At 38.3% G+C, this 17,010-nt stretch overlaps 1 protein-coding gene across 11 annotated transcripts in view; it reads right to left on the bottom strand.

Annotated features, from left to right (window-relative positions):
- Positions 1 to 813: 813 nt before the first annotated feature.
- Positions 814 to 17,010, bottom strand: part of cmn (calymmin) — a 41,975-nt gene continuing 25,778 nt past the window's right edge. For 4 of the 11 annotated variants that reach the window (XM_029119686.2, XM_029119694.2, XM_029119695.2 and 1 more), the window contains 22 exons: positions 16,945 to 16,995; positions 16,648 to 16,716; positions 16,325 to 16,372; positions 16,165 to 16,230; positions 16,005 to 16,043; positions 11,676 to 11,939; positions 11,231 to 11,281; positions 11,101 to 11,136; positions 10,879 to 10,947; positions 10,572 to 10,637; positions 9,444 to 9,497; positions 8,759 to 8,830; positions 8,420 to 8,494; positions 7,903 to 7,941; positions 7,684 to 7,746; positions 7,462 to 7,530; positions 7,207 to 7,272; positions 6,840 to 6,908; positions 6,678 to 6,713; positions 5,589 to 5,864; positions 2,049 to 2,108; positions 814 to 1,437 (listed from right to left, as the gene is read on the bottom strand). In XM_029119686.2, coding sequence (XP_028975519.2) covers positions 1,433 to 1,437; positions 2,049 to 2,108; positions 5,589 to 5,864; positions 6,678 to 6,713; positions 6,840 to 6,908; positions 7,207 to 7,272; positions 7,462 to 7,530; positions 7,684 to 7,746; positions 7,903 to 7,941; positions 8,420 to 8,494; positions 8,759 to 8,830; positions 9,444 to 9,497; positions 10,572 to 10,637; positions 10,879 to 10,947; positions 11,101 to 11,136; positions 11,231 to 11,281; positions 11,676 to 11,939; positions 16,005 to 16,043; positions 16,165 to 16,230; positions 16,325 to 16,372; positions 16,648 to 16,716; positions 16,945 to 16,995 — 1,643 coding nt within the window. In that variant the 3' untranslated portion in view covers positions 814 to 1,432. The remainder of the gene's footprint in view (positions 1,438 to 2,048; positions 2,109 to 5,588; positions 5,865 to 6,677; positions 6,714 to 6,839; positions 6,909 to 7,206; positions 7,273 to 7,461; positions 7,531 to 7,683; positions 7,747 to 7,902; positions 7,942 to 8,419; positions 8,495 to 8,758; positions 8,831 to 9,443; positions 9,498 to 10,571; positions 10,638 to 10,878; positions 10,948 to 11,100; positions 11,137 to 11,230; positions 11,282 to 11,675; positions 11,940 to 16,004; positions 16,044 to 16,164; positions 16,231 to 16,324; positions 16,373 to 16,647; positions 16,717 to 16,944; positions 16,996 to 17,010) is intronic. The other 7 variants (XM_029119687.2, XM_029119688.2, XM_029119693.2 and 4 more) reach the window with 7 other exon arrangements.

Below are 17,010 nucleotides of genomic sequence, written 5' to 3'. Positions count from 1 at the left end.
CCCCTAAATGCATTGAAGCAACTGCCATGTGATTGGTTGATTAGATAATTGCATTAATGAGAAATTGAACAGATGTTCCTAATAATCCTTTAGGTGAGTGTATATTCAAATGCTCTTGCTCTAGTACTAGAGTAATATAGTTTCGTTGACTAATCAGGACTAACACGAGTAGTGGTTAGAGCTAAGATGCTGTAAAGATCATTTTTTTGGTCATTTAGAAGGCTCCTATCAGGAGCAACGTACAGGAGAAATTTAGTTTTACAGTCTTGCTCAAGAACAGAACAAATTGTGTTTTTTTTACTGTTCCTGCAACCTCTCAGTTACGGGTTAGATGCTCTACCTGCCAGGCTACTGTAACAGTCAGGGACGGCCTTCTATGTTCAGGGTGTTCATGTTCTAGTTGTTATGGTTCTGTGCTCTGTTTAAATCCCTTGTGTTTATGGCTTTCTCGTGTCCAGTTTAGTCTTGCCACCTGTGTCTCGTTTCCCCCTTGTCACATCCTTATTTCATTTCCCAAGTTGCCTGTGTCTTTGTTGATCATTGTTTTATGTGAAATCCCTGTTTTCTGTTCTGCATTGCAAGAGACTTGTATGTTAAGAAAATGTTGGATGAAAGACCGTTTTTTTGACCACATCTGCGTCTGTCCTGCAGCTGCCAGACGTTACAGCTCCCTGCCACCCTAACGCTCTACACAGGCCTTTCCTATGAACTCACTGTTGCCTATTTATTACATACCATTTAGTTTGCAAGAAATTACAATGTCTTGAAAGATGAAATAGAAGTGATAACATGCGTTATTAAAGTTGACACTGATTGTATTTCCAGTCTGTTTTTATTATGTCAAAACTGTTAAAAAAATTGACAGTTGACTGCCACAGGTAGTAAAAAAAACATTTGATATGCTAAATAAATTAGTCTGAGTTTACAAAACTATGCAGTGGACAACACGCAGAAGAAAACTGACTGATTCAATCAACATTTCAAATTTGTAGCGGGAATACTATCAAAGCATGATGCATCTTGACCAGTAAGCGCATTTATGACAGGTTAGGAATTTAAATAAAATAATGAAATAAGCTAGACAAAAGTATAAACAAACAAGGAACTTTTAAAGGTTTCTTAGTTCTACTCATATTACAGACAAGGCATTAAATATGTCAGGCCGGACTGGTTTGGTATCAGGGTAGATATGAATAATAATAACAAAAACTAAGGATCCATTACACAAATAATTGAAAAACACACTGTATATAAACTGTATAAAAACCACAAACTGCATTTCTTGCTGTTGCTTGCTCTTTGGAGTTTTAGGTTGTTTATAAGAACTTGGTGACAACTGCTGAGGTATAAAGGGCTTTATAAAAGAAACAACAGGAATGTAAAACAAAATCTAGTAGGAAAAAATTCAATAAAATCCTCAATGTCGCCCAGGTCAACCTAAGAGAAAGAAAGGGGTGAAAGTCAACACAATATTTATACAGTCCAAGATTTTGAAGTCTCTACCTGGGGTTTCCAAAATGATTGGCACCCTAGTTAAATTAAGCCTGCTGTGTTAAAATCTCATTATTGTTCATCAGCTTGATCTTACACAAAAAATAGAAAATAACCTTTAATTGAGTGAACATTTTTCATTGAAAAATAATTATTCATCAAGAAATCATTATTATATTCCAAAACATGTTTGCCACAATTTACTGGCAGCCCTTCATTTAGTCCTTTGTATACCCTCCCTTTGCCAAGACAGACATTTTAGTGTTCGGTAAAAAGACAATAAATAAATCAGTGTTTTAAAATGCAAAATTATATATTTAGAAGATCTATTCCTACATTATCCCACAGAAAACTACAGTAAGTAATATGTCTATCAATGTAATTAAGTGTAACATTAAAATTAGTGATCAACGTGCAGAATACAAATTATTATGTTTCAGCCTCCTAACATTTCTGTCTGTCAGAAATTGGTCTGCAGCTGAGTCTAGTTGCCTGCTCCTGTATAGGATCATCTAGACTCTAGACAACACAAGTTTTGTCTGCTTTTAATATTTTACCTTGGTGTCTACCATTGCCTAAGAATCCTGTTAATTCATATTTCTTCTCCTTGTCACCTCCTGAAAAAAATGAACAAAGTAATTTAATTGTGCCTACTTTCACAACTAATGTACCCAAGAGAAGATACTGATGATTGTGCCCTTTAGTATTCCATATAAGGAATAACGGCCTTCCAATAAGTCCTTGTGGTCCATGTATTAAATGGCTTTTACATAAGGTTCACCTATAACTTGACTAAATGTCTACATTGTTGTTATTCCTAGATGTTATATGACTAATTACACAGGTTGTAATGTAAGAAATTCAAAACAGGTGTGTTTTTGGGCAGCAAAGCATGGCACAAAGCAAGAGCTATAAGCATAAGAGGCCAGCAGATGTATAATTTTTTTTAAACTGCACCCACACAACCTAATTAATATACAATACCTGTACAAAGAGAGTTTGGTTATTACTCACCGTTATCAATAGAGGCTAGTGTCTATTTTAACTATTTGTATATTCTGAACATATTATATATACACAATACCAGTCAAAAGTTTGGACTATGAAATAAAACATGTGGAATCATGTAGATACCAAAAAGTGTTGAACAGATCAAAATATATTTTATATTGTAGATTCTTCCAAGTGGCGACCCTTTGCCTTGATTACCGCTTTGTGCACTTTTTGCATTCCCGCAACCATCTTCATGAGGTAGTCACATGAAATGCATTTCAATTAACAGAGGTGTCTTGTTAAAAGGATATTTGTGGAATTTCTTAATGCGTTTGAACCAATCAGTGGCGTTGTGACCAGGTCGGGTTGGAATATAATGATGTCTGTACTGTAGTAGTCCATATTATAGAAAGAACAGCTCAAATGAGTAAAGAAAAACATCCATCATTACTTTAAGACCTGAATATCTATCAATCTGGAGTGCAGTCCCAAAATCCATCAAGCGGTATGATGAAACTGGCTCTCATGAGGACCACTACAGGAATGGAAGACTGAGTTACCTCGGCAGCAGAGTTATTTAGAGTTACAAATGAATGCTTCACAGAGTTGTATCAAAATCAACTGCTCAGAGGAGACTGTGTGAGTCAAATGGTGGAATTGCTGCAAATAAACCACTAAAGAAGGGCAACAATAAAAAGAGACTTGCTTGGGCCAAGAGACAAGAAAAATGGACAATAGACTGTTGAAAATCTGTCCTTCGGTCTGATGATTCCAAATTTCAGATTTTTGGTTCCAACCACTGTGTCTTTGTGAGACACAGAGGGTGAAAGGATAATGACTGCATGTGTAATTGCCACCATGAAGCATGGAGGAGGAGATGTGATTGTGTGGATGTACTTTGCTAGTGACACTGTCAATGATTTATTTTGAATTCAAGGCATACTCAACCAGGATGGCTACCGCAGCATTCTTCAGAGATACTCCATGAAGGAAAAGGAGTCAACAAGTAGAAAGCATTCCACGTGACTTCCTCATGAAGCTAGTTGAGAGAATGCCAAGAGTGGGCAGAGTTGTCATTAAGGTAAAGGGTGGCTACATATACATACACATACATATATATACATATACATATATATACATATACACATACATACATACATACATACAGTGGGGAGAACTGTATTTGATACACTGCCGATTTTGCAGGTTTTCCTACTTACAAAGCATGTAGAGGTTTGTAATTAGTATCATAGGTACCCTTCAACTGTGAGTGACGGAATCAAAAAATCCAGAAAATCACATTGTATGATTTTTAAATAATTAATTAACATTTTATTGCAGTATGTTTTGTGTCAAATACTTGTTCTCCCTACTGTATATGCTTGCATATTATTATGCGGTATACAGTTAGGTCCGGAAATATTTGGACACTGACACAATTTTCAAAAATTTGGCTCTGTACACCACCACAATAAATTTGAAATGAAACAACCGAGATGCAAGTGAAATGCAGATTTTCAGCTTTAAATCAAGGGGTTGAACAAAAACGTTTAGGAATTGCAACCATCTTCATACACAGTCCCCTTATTTCAGAATCTCAAATGTAATTGGACAAATTAACACTATCATAAATAACATTTTCCTTTTTAATGCTTTGTCAAGAATCCTTTGCAGGTAATAACTGCTTGAAATCTGAAACATATAGACATCAACAATCGCTGGGTTTCCTCCTTTGTAATACTTTGCCAGACCTTTATTGCACCTGTCTTCAGTTCTTGTTTGTTCTTGGGTCTTTCTGCCTCAGGTTTTGTCTTCAGCCAGTGAAATGCATGCTTGATCGAGTTGAGATTGGGTGATTGACTCTGCCATTGCAGAATATTCCACTTCTTCGCCTTAACATATTCCTGGGTTGCTTTCGCAGTATGTTTTGAGTCATTGTCCATCTGTTAAGTGAAGCGATGTCCAATGAACTTCGCCGAATTTGGCGGAATCTGAGCAGACTATAAATCCCTATACACTTCAGAATTCATCTGGCTGCTACTGTCTTCTGTCACATCATCAATATTCACTAGTGACCCAGTGCCACTGGAAGCCATGCATGCCTATGCCATCACACTGCCTCCACTGTGTTTTACAGATTATGTGGTTTGCTTCGAATCATGAGCTGTTCCAAGCCTTCTCCATACCATATTCTTCCCATCATTCTGGTACAAGTTGATCTTAGTTTCATCTGTCCAAAAATGCTGTTCCAGAACCGGGATGGCTTTTTTAAATGTTTAATCTTTTAAAAAAAAGTCTAATCTGGCCTTTCTATTCCTAAGGCTTATGAATGATTTGCATAATTGATGAAAAAAGTATGAAGGAATAGCCCACAACTGTCCACGAAACAGCCTTTGAGTCAATAGTCCAATTACTTTTGATCCATTGAAAAAGAGAGGGCTATATATTAAAGAGCTGTAATTCCTAAACCTGTCCTCCAATTTAATACCCTCAAATTAAAACTGGAAGTCTGCACTTTAAGCCCATATATATTATTTAACTGTAACCTGAATATATTTAGGTAAACAGCCAAAATAAAAAAACTTGTCAGTGTCCAATTATTTCCGGACCAAACTGTATATAAGTATACAGTGCTGCTTGAAATATTTGAACCCCTTGTGCAATTATAATACATTTTTGTGTTTACCCTAAAATCTTTATTTAATCTTTTTTATCAGACATAACCGGGTTTTAGTTACCAATTCCACATGTTGGTTTAGAGGAAATCATGCAATCATCAATTGTCTGAGTTCTTTGGGTTTAGATAAAGATACAATGATTTTATTTTAATATTTTATACAAACATAATGACCATTCATGTGTTCACATACTTTCAAGCAGCACTGTAGATATTTTTTTCCATATCCAACTCTTTCTGTTGCATGCTACTGGGGTCCCAGCCAGGGGATCAACAATTATTAATGGCCAGCATAGAGCAATTCAATTTACCTGCTTTGCTCAAGGGAAGTAGAACAGATTTATTTTCTTTTACCTTGATGGCTCTGTGATTTAGGTTACTGGCCCAATGATCTTAGCTAGTAGTCTACCTAGCCTGCATAGTTTACCTCTCCATGATTTACCCTGAGGGTGAATGTGCAGCTTGAGGTGCTGCTGAATGTGTATCTGATGGGATGTCTGTGGCAGCGTTGCATCAGACCCAAGTGGAGGCGCTTGTGTTTGGACGACAGACAGGGCGGCGGTGCCCGCAGGCTCAGCTGGGACCTCCGAATCTGCCGCAGATGGGGCCTCGGAGGGGAAAGAAGACACTACAGGCACAAACAAGGGGACTGGGGCATGGGAGATGGAGGGCAAGGAAGTGGTTGCAGTGGGGAAAGAGACCACTGAGGAAAGCGGGGGGGGGGCGGGGGGGGGTAGATGACCAGGCGGGAAAGGAGAGAGATATAACAAGGGGAGAAAGAAGCAAGACAGGGAGGGATTTTAAAAGCACATTGAGATGCAAAAGCTCCAATAAGCACAATCAGGATGAATACACAGATAAACGAGACAAAACAAGCCCAAGCCAGACTGACAACATAATTTGACACACAGTGTTACAAGCACTCAGACAAAGACACACAAATAATAAAACAATAAATTAATGAGATGTGTGTAAATAGAAAACTGATTATATTGATAAAAAAATTATATTTCCCTAATATATGAAAATAGGATTCTTCAGTTTTTTATGATTATGTATTACTGGGTTCTAATGCTTGATGCAATTTTTTTATGTCGTTTCGCAATATGCAGTTATTTTGTCCTATTTATCTCAAAAAAGATTCTTGCCATGTTGCTTGGTGAAAATTCTTTGCAAGGTGAAAGGACTGGTTGATATTGTAAGCTGTAGCGAGGGCGATAGTTATGAATCTTTTGACTGTTTTTTGTGAAAATTTTAAATGATTGGTGAAATATGCACTCCTTGCATAATATGCAGGGAAGTGTTGATTTTGAAAAGACATTCAGCGGTCTCAGAATCCCAGAGGTAGTGATGGATGAATAAAAGTTTAGAAGATGGTGGTTGTATTGTTGTTTCACATGATTCATGAGTTTGTTTTCTTTATACAGCAGGCCCTTGTGTGTTGGAAGTTGCGTTGTTGTTTTTTAGTTGTATAAATATGAACTGTAGGATCTGGAAAACTAGACTCTCTCGTTACCTTCAGCTTGTACTTGTCCATTTAAATAACCCCGGCCTGGAATGTAGAGAGCATATTGGCATCCAGAAACACATTGGTAGACCCAAAACAAAACATTTAAATACATTTGGACATAAGAAACAATGTGAAACTGAATTAAGTCTATGTCAAGACAATTCGTACCATATTTGCCAGAAGATTTGCCTTCTCCTTCACGGCCTACAGTTTGGGCTGGTGGTAATTGTCCATTTTCTGAGACGTCAAGAAACAGGAGAGAATAAGAATTGGAGAAGCAGGAGTTAGCCCAGTCCCACACCTATGGTTGTTGTCAATGCAGAACATAACAACTAACTCCTTTCAAGTAGGCAGGACTGCACAAACAGATCTGGGAAAGCACTAGAGATATATGACAATAAATCACAGCTGTACTATGTATCTTTAATAATGACTGGTTAATTGTGAAAGACCAAATTAATGAATACAGAAGTAAATTGACAGTTATTATAACAAAAAAGAGATAAGTCCCAACACCACTACAGTACATACTTACCACTACCGTATGGCTTTCCAGCTGTCACTGGATTGAGGGATAGGGGTTCATAAGGCAGAACATTTTCTAAAGACAGAGAAAAGAGAAAGTCAGAGGATTTATTTTACAGGGCAAGAGGCAGGAGGAATAGATGTCAAATTGTGTCAGATAACTAAGCATCGTCTCTGTTGGTAATGCTTCTGTCCATAAGACACTTTCTGAACATATCAGCAACATACAGCGGAAATAGTGGCTATAAAGAAAAGATGTGGCTACCATATTGTCCAGTGGATCTGCCAACCATGCCTGGTTCAAGGAGGTGTGGCTCGTATTGACCAAGATTACCTGAGGAGAGAAACCTTCAAAGGTGAGTTCTAGAGTATTGGACAAGTATAGGATATATAAAGTAGATATTGCAGCTATTTAAAAAAAGAAGAATTATTAAATGGGAGGAATAATCATTTTCAAACAATAGATGGGAGACCAAGAGTATCTCACTATATTTGTCCGCAGATTTCTGCTTTTCACCCCCTAAGCCAAAAGGTTCGGGTGCACCACCCCCTGACATGACAACCACAGAAAAAACAATGCTGGTGAAAAAGGCAGATGATGCCAAACAAACATAGCTACATGGATTTTTCCAAAATAAAGCTGTTTTTTCAAAACATTTCCCAATTATGCAAAACACTTCAATGAAATAAAAATGCTGAGACTCACCATATTTGCCTAAAGATTTTCCAGCATCAGGGCTGAGTCCTAGGGTTTGGGACACAAAAGGCAACACACCTTGTCCAGTAAAAAAACAACCCAACCAAGCAAGCAACATGTGAGTGAGAATGCCCCACCATGCATTATAAGCAAACCTCTTTCTTAGACTAAGGTGGCATAGCTGAAAAGAAATGGCACAATATGCAGCATGCTTAGGAAAAACACAAGGCTCAGAATGTAAGAATAGGTTGGATAATTTTATGTTAGTTAAAATACATATTTTTAATTGAGAATGCACCACCATGCACTAAAAGCAAACCTCTTGCTTAGATTAAGGCGGCATAGCTGAAAGAAATGTGCACAATATGCAGCATGCTTCGGAAAAACTTAGAATGTAAGACAAGGTTTGCTAATTTTATGTTAGTTAAAAGAAAACATTTTAATTGAGGAGATTCGTTTCTTCATCAGACAATAGAGATAATAGCTACAAAAATGCATGTAAAGTAAAAGCCAAACACAGCCGTACCATATTTTGCAGTCGATTTGCCGGCATGTGGACCAAGTCCAATTGGCTGAGGGTTAGTTGGCATCTCTCCATAGCCTAAACAAGAGGAGGGAGAGGACTTGAAGCAAGGGAATTAAATCTGTAACTCGAATCCTAAGTAGGCTGCATGTGCAGAATGTGGTGTTAACCAATTTTCCGGGTCCTTGTATTGAAGTATGCACTTCTACATTATCTTTAATGAATTCAATACATACACATTGCTGGAACTGAAAATATCCTCCATCTAATAAGATAGTCTATTCAATATTGGCAGTAAAAAATATCCAAAACTTACTAAGGAAAATTGAAAGAGGTGTTTACCATATTTGCCAGCTGATTTTCCAGGATCCTCCATTTGGCCAAGCGGTTGTCCCGCATAGGGTGCACCGTATCCTGGGTTGAAAGAAAGTACACTGCATCACACCATTCAGGGAAATTACTTGTAGGCTAACCAGCATCAACAAAGAGGAGATTTTTTAGATCCAAGTGGCCTGAAATAAGTCTGTGCATTAATTTGTTACATGTAATTTAGGCATGATAGTTCTTTACAAATAGGTCTGAATTAAACATGACTTTTAATACATTGCATAAGATATTGCATAAAAATATGTGCTGATTATAAGGTTTTTTTTCTCAATGTTTTTGTTTTGATGAGTCTTTACAGTAAAACATATTTGCTTCTGGTGTCAGTAAATTTTTTACGCCCTTATTTTGTCTGTCGTGTTTGTTGTCAGTTTAAAAATATTTATTTCTTTACTATCTACTGAGGGTTATTTAGTTAATATCTTAATGATTATTTAAAATAAAAATGTTTTAATTAGTCATTATATTATATTCATTTTTTTAAATGCTCAGCATTTTAAACAAGTTGTTTAACTGTTAAGCACTAACAATGTATATAAAACATTTTTGTTTTTGAAAGAAATTTACGGCATTTGTGCAGTGAAATAAATGAAAAGTTTGAATGGTGACAGAGACTTTCTGTGAGTCAATGTAATGCACTTACCATATTGACCAGCTGACTTGCTATTGTCCGATCCATAGGGACTTCCACTTTTTCCTGAGAGCATTTGACACCCAAAGTTTCAGAGAGAACTAATTAAAACACATTGACATAAATGCTTGTACATTACAAGTATACTTGCAGAGATACATGCAGTACATACATCAATCCACAGTGAGAAGAGTAACAAGCATTTTGTTGTAAATATAGTAAGGATCTGTGAGAAAACAGCAAATAAATGAAAGCTCTGCTCTATTATTTCAGACATGGATTACATATACATACACAACAAATGCAAAAGTGCATGAGTAAATATATGGGGAGAAATACAGTATGCATTCAAATTATAGCAATTAATCAGATCAATGTTCATTCGTTAAAAAAACAAACACTACAGAACATTGAAGTAAAAACAAAAACACATTAATATATTGAGAAGTAACAAAAGCATCTTGTGTTTTCAGTAGGTCTTAATCATGTGTACACGGGAAATTATCTTGTTGAAAGATAATGTTTTTGCCATTAAGTTGTTTTCCCAAAGGTACAGCAAGATGTCTCTATCAGCATTCATTCTTGTTGCCTTCAGACATGAACAGATTCTAAGCTGTTTTAAGATGACTTCAGGACCAGCTGACAGATGCTGAGCACTTCACTGGATTTCTGGATTTTTTGACTTTCTTCAGCCATCTGATAAGAAAATAACTACCGTTTAGACAAACACAGAAAATGTTTGTTACTTTTCATTGTGTTAATGTTTATTTGTATGTGATGTGTTGTTATACAGCATTTTTACAAGTAAATAAAACTAATAAAAAATATATGCCCAGCTTTAAACAATTATCTTAGATGGAAGAATTTTCCATTGTATTTTACACACTGTACATGACAGCAATCAACAAAAATCCATACATCATATGGACATATGCAGTTATCCAGACGTGTATAGAAGGTTTAAAGAAAAAAGTTTCTGCTGAAAGAGCAGTAGGCCTGGTCCAAACCCATGCTGCAGCAGTAAATGTGGGATGGATGCAGGGCCTTGTTTGCTGGGCCGCAGGCATACATTGCTAACTAAAAAAAGGTTTAATAAAATACAGACGCAGCGGGCATATATTGTATATAATATGCACCTACCATATTTGCTTGCAACATCAGTCTCCAACCCGAGGGGTTGACCACCAAAATGCAACCCCCCAATGCCTGATTCAAAGCAAGAGAACACATGATGGCAGGAAGCGAGAGAGGGCATATTGTCATAAATGACATTTTACTGCTATTAGCCAAAGACACAATTACACAAATTCAGAGTTCATCATTAGGTGGATGAGAGAAAACTCTGTGCAACAAAGCCAGTTAGTATCAGTTATACACTGATCTTCCCTTTTCAAAGGTTTTCCTCAGTGAAGTTTCATCCCCCTCTGCCCCACTGTAAGGAACTTACCATATTTTGTATAAGATTTTGCCTCTTGGCCCGTACTGAGTGGCTGACCACCATACGACCCACTCAATCCTGTGACAGACAGTTCAAAGGAGTGAATTTCAATGTACAAATGCAATAGTATCATATATTATCAAACATTATATTTTTTTTGTAAAACCAACTGACCAAACCGCTTTCCAAACATAACTGACCACCAAATACATTCTACTTGATTTTCCGTACCTAGGCCAGCGGGTTGAGGTTGAAACTGAATTGTTCCTGCCAAGAGGAGGTACACATTTCAGCTAAGGTTAATGGGTGTAAATGCACAACCACCCAGCAATGTATAGAGTAGATATGGGTGTAATCTTACCATCTAGTCCAGCAGGAATGATTGGAGCTCCATTATAAGGTCCAGAACCACCTGTACAAAGCAAAAAGGAGGGTAATGCAGTTCATTTGGATTTTAATAAATGTGTATTCTCCTGACCCATTCTGATCAATTTAATGCTGTCATGCACAGTTTGTTTGGAAGGGGCACTAATGGGAAAAAAAATTACAAGCTTGGACAAATGTTGAGAAATACATATTCTAGTGAAACTTGCCCCATCCCTCCTTTCTCACTGATGTCTTGAATAACAGAAAGTATCATGATTACAGATCGTATGTAGTGTACATTGGGGTTGTGCTCAGTAGGATGTCTAAAATGAGGTAACGTTTGTGATTAGTTGGAATAGGATAGTACCTAATTTGGGCACAGCCTGGATCCCTCAAAATCCTTAGAGAAATATTCAAACTTGCAGCAGGACTAAACTTACCATTCGCAGGTGTGCCATAGCCATTTCCATTCACAGGTGTGCCATAGCCATTTCCATTCGCAGGTGTGCCATAGCCATTTCCATTCGCAGGTGTGCCATAGCCATTTCCATTCGCAGGTGTGCCATAGCCATTTCCATTCGCAGGTGTGCCATAGCCATTTCCATTCGCAGGTGTGCCATAGCCATTTCCATTCGTAGGTGTGCCATAGCCATTTCCATAAGCAGCTCCTGGGTAGACACCCTGCCCATTGCCATTACCATAACCTAGGAGTCAGGCAAGGTAAAATATCATAAAACTAATTAAAAAGATAACTGTAAACAGCGTATACCAAAAGTATTTGGACAGATTTTTTGCTCTGTTTTCCAGCACAAATTATACAATAGCTTTGAGCTTATTTGGGGGTATTTTCATCCATATCAAATGAATCATTTTAAAATTGCGGCACACTTTCTATAAAAACCTCATATTTAAGGTTACTAAAATGTAAACTATAGGTGTTTACAGGTGTTTATAGGCATTATAGGTGTTTATTTGCAGTTATTTCCCAAATTACAAAGCTACAAAAGAAAGCATGTGAGCTAGCTGATCAGCTAACCAACTAGTGTAATGGGCTGCATTGCAAAGATTACACTAAACTTTAAAGTGGTCAGTTAAACACAGACTTTGGAGGATAATAGTAGCAAGCCATTATTGGCACACCTTCAAAACATAAAGTCCTCAAGAGAAAAAAATTTATCAAAGAAATACAGTTTACAGGTACATAAAGAAGTAAACAAAGCCTGTAAGTCACCAAAAGGTGAACATTTTGAAACGAGGTGGTGACTTTCTATACCCACTGTATTGTCACACCTGGATCCCACCGCCGGCCTCAGAGAACCAACTCCCCAGCCTTTTGACCATATTATTCCTGTCAACTCCCCAGCCTTTTGACCATATCATTCCTGTCAACTCCCCAGCCTTTTGACCATATCATTCCTGTCAACTCCCCAGCCTTTTGACCATATCATTCCTGTCAACTCCCCAGCCTTTTGACCATATCATTCCAGTCAACTCCCCAGCCTTTTGACCATATTATTCCTGTCAACTCCCCAGCCTTTTGACCATATCATTCCTGTCAACTCCCCAGCCTTTTGACCATATCATTCCTGTCAACTCCCCAGCCTTTTGACCATATCATTCCTGTCAACTCCCCAGCCTTTTGACCATATCATTCCTGTCAACTCCCCAGCCTTTTGACCATATCATTCCTGTCAACTCCCCAGCCTTTTGACCATATCATTCCAGTCAACTCCCCAGCCTTTTGACCATATTATTCCTGTCAACTCCCCAGCCTTTTGACCATATCATTCCTGTCAACTCCCCAGCCTTTTGACCATATCATTCCTGTCAACTCCCCAGCCTTTTGACCATATCATTCCTGTCAACTCCCCAGCCTTTTGACCATATCATTCCTGTCAACTCCAAATGCCTTGTTTAATTTGGATTCCTGGACATTCTCCGTTCAACACTCCAATTCCCCAATCCCCTGTCACACACAATTCCCCATCTCTACTCAGTTCCCTGGACATTCCCAGCCCAACATAATTCTGTTAATCTCTAGACTATTACACACACCTGATTGTCCTTTGTTTGCTTTATAATGCATCGGTTTATGTTACACTACAGGCAACATTACTTTGTAGCCAGTTGTGTTACTGGTGTTGCTTATTCCTGTACCTTGTTTAGTCTTCTTCAAGGCCTCACTTTTTGCCTTTATAGCAATTCATTGATGTTTAAGCTTTTTCCCTTGTGCTATTTATTAGTTCTAATTAGAGATTTTAGGTCTTTGTGCCTTTTTTAAGTGTTATAGTCCTTATGTCAGGCTCTGTAGCCTGTCGGTAGCCTGTATTTCCCTTCATTACACAAATCTGATTGTCTGTGCCTGCTTCTTGAGCCACTCCTGGAGTGGCCTACCCAGTCTCCAGACCTTAATCCCATAGAAAATCAGTGGAGGGAGCTGAAGGTTCGAGTTGCCAAACGTCAGCCTCTAAACCTTAATGACTTGGAGAAGATCTGCAAAGAGGAGTGGGACAAAATCCCTCCTGAGATGTGTGCAAACCTGGTGGCCAACTACAAGAAACGTCTGACCTCTGTGATTGACATCAAAGGTTTTGCCACCAAGTACTAAGTCATGTTTTGCAGAGGGGTCAAATACTTATTAAAAGGCAAATCAATTTATAAAATTTTTGAAATGCGTGTTTCTGGATTTTTTTGTTATTCTGTCTCTCACTGTTCAAATAAACCCTAGCATTAAAATTATGGAATGATAATTTCTTTACCAGTGGGCAAACATACAAAATCACCAGGGGATCAAATACTTTTTTACCTCACTGTATACAGTGGGGAGAACAGGTATTTGATACACTGCTGATTTTGAAGGTTTTCCCACTTACAAAGCATGTTGAAGTCTGTAATTCATATTCATATCATAGGTACTCTTCAACTGTGAGTGACAGAATCTAAAACAAAAATCCATAAAATCACATTGTATGATTATTAAGTAATTAATTTGCATTTTATTGCATGACATAAGTATTTGAAACATCAGAAAAGCAGAACTTTGGTACAGAAACCTTTGTTCGCAATTACAGAGAACATATGTTTCCTGTAGTTCTTGAATAGGTTTGCACTCAGTGCAGCAGGGATTTTGGCCCACTCCTCCATACAGACCTTCTCCAGATCCTTCAGGTTTCGGGGCTGTCGCTGGGCAATACGGACTTTCAGCTCCCTCCAAATATTTTCTATTGGGTTCAGGTCTGGAGACTGGCTAGGCCACTCCAGGACCATGAGATGCTTCTTACGGAGCCACTCCTTAGTTGCCCTGGCTGTGTGTTTTGGGTCGTTGTCATGCTGGAAGACCCAGCCACAACCCATCTTCAATGGTCTCACTGAGGGAAGGAAGTTGTTGGCCAAGATCTCGAGATACATGGCCCCATCCATCCTCCCCTGAATACGGTGCAGTCGTCCTGTCCCCTTTGCAGAAAAGCATCCCCAAAGAATTATGTTTCCACCTCCATGCTTCACCGTTGGGATGGTGTTCTTGGGGTTGTACTCATCCTTCTTCTTCCTCCAAACACGGTGAGTGGAGTTTAGTCCAAAAAGCTCTATTTTTGTCTCATCAGACCACATGACCTTCTCCCATTCCTCCTCTGGATCATCCAGATGGTCATTGGCAAACTTCAGACGGGCCTGAACATGCGCTGGCTTGAGCAGGGGGAACTTGCGTACGCTGCAGGATTTTAATCCATGACGGCGTAGTGTGTTACTAATGGTTTTCTTGGAGACTGTGGTCCCAGCTCTCTTCAGGTCATTGACCAGGTCCTGCCGTGTAGTTCTGGGCTGATCCCTCACCTTCCTCATGATCACTGATGCCCCACAAGGTGAGATCTTTCATGGAGCCCCAGACCGAGGGAGATTGACCGTCATCTTGAACTTCTTCCATTTTCTAATAATTGCGCCAACAGTTGTTGCCTTCTCACCAAGCTGCTTGCCTATTGTCCTGTAGCCAATCCCAGCCTTGTGCAGGTCGACACTGTTATACAGGCTGTACACTCACTACTTTACATTGTAGCAAAGTGTCATTTCTTCAGTGTTGTCACATGAAAAGATTTGAGGGATGTACTCACTTTTGTGAGATACAATATATACAGTGGGGAGGGTATTTGAAACACTGCCGATTTTGCAGGTTTTCCTACTTACAAAGCATGTAGAGGTCTGTAATGTTTATCATAGGTACACTTCAACTGTGAGAGACGGAATCTAAAACAAAAATTCAGAAAATCACTTTGTATGATGTTTAAATAATTAATTTGCATTTTATTGCATGACATAAGTATTTGATCACCTACAAACCAGTAAGAATTCCGTCTCTCACCGGAATAGTTTTTCTTTAAGAAGCCCTCCTGTTCTCCACTCATTACCTGTATTAACTGCACCTGTTTGAACTCGTTACCTGTATAAAAGACACCTGTCCACACACTTGTTTTAGATTCTGTCACTCACAGTTGAAGAGTACCTATGATAAAAATGACAGATTTCTACATGCTTTGTAAGTGGGAAAACCTGCAAACTCGGCAGTGTATCAAATACTTGTTCTCCCCACTGTATATGTGGGGGTTGTTCTAAAACCTTTGATTTGTAGTCTATGTGTTCCTTTATGTTTCAAACCTAACTATTCTTTAACATTCCTAAGGTGTGGGAAGGTAGGGTGCAAAATAATTCTAGTGCAACCATGCCATAACCATGCTCTCTTTTGAAAATGTTGTGTGCAAGCTGGGTAGGCCACTCACCTTCATGTTGTTTGGATTTTCCTGCAAAAGGATGTCCAACTGAAATCATTTTCCAACAAATTAATGTTGTGTTTCATAAATGGATATAACACATTCCTTGGCTTATTATGATCTACTGTTACACTTTCTTGCGGTTCAAAATTTGAATGAGTATTACTACCTGCTCCATATCCATTTCCATAGCCAACAGCAACTGGATTATAGACTCCTGCTCCAGCACCATAACCTGTGGATCACATCACAACTATATTTTATAGAGAACACCAATTATAATCACACTGCCAGACACATAAAGGTTTCAGGGTATATAACTGATTTACCTGGTTTGGGTGCCTTTGCCCCTCCCCCATTTGCCCCAGCACCATAGCCTATAACAAAAATAAATGCACAGTGTAAATTATATATATAAGTGTGAATATCTTTGGTTTAATTACTTCTGCAAGTAATTTTTAGTGCAAGTAAAATCACAAAAGACATAAAATCCTGTGTACAAATAAAGCCAACTCCCACGCATTATAACTGATTTTTTGAGGTGACCAAAAATCACAGAATGAAATGTGAACATTAAATTACCTATATTTAGGAAACGTTGTTTTTTATTTCATGCTCCACATGTGAATTTTTCAAACCAATTGTGATTTACCATTGGGTTTAGCACTGAAGCCATTGGGGACTCCACTGCCCTTTGAAACACCAGCTCCTGCACCGTAACCTTAAAAACATTAACTGAAAGCTTAAGGCCTCATTGATAGTAAGCACAAGAATGTATGATAAAAGCTGTGGGCCTAACTTAAAAACGTTCACAAACTTTTAAAATCAACAAAACCCAAATAAAGATAACCTTTATTGTAACTTCACTATAAAACCTGGTGCCACCATTAAACGCCAAGCATTTTGTTTTGGCCTAAAAACAAAGACAGACAACGCAGAGTAAATTTACCATTAGGTTTGGCTCCATGTCTGTTTTGTGCAGTGGCTCCAGCACCATACCCTATTAAACGTTAAC

This window comes from Esox lucius, chromosome 5 (assembly GCF_011004845.1).
Source record: "Esox lucius isolate fEsoLuc1 chromosome 5, fEsoLuc1.pri, whole genome shotgun sequence".
Taxonomy (NCBI): domain Eukaryota; kingdom Metazoa; phylum Chordata; class Actinopteri; order Esociformes; family Esocidae; genus Esox; species Esox lucius.
This window is presented reverse-complemented; position numbering and strand designations above follow the sequence as displayed.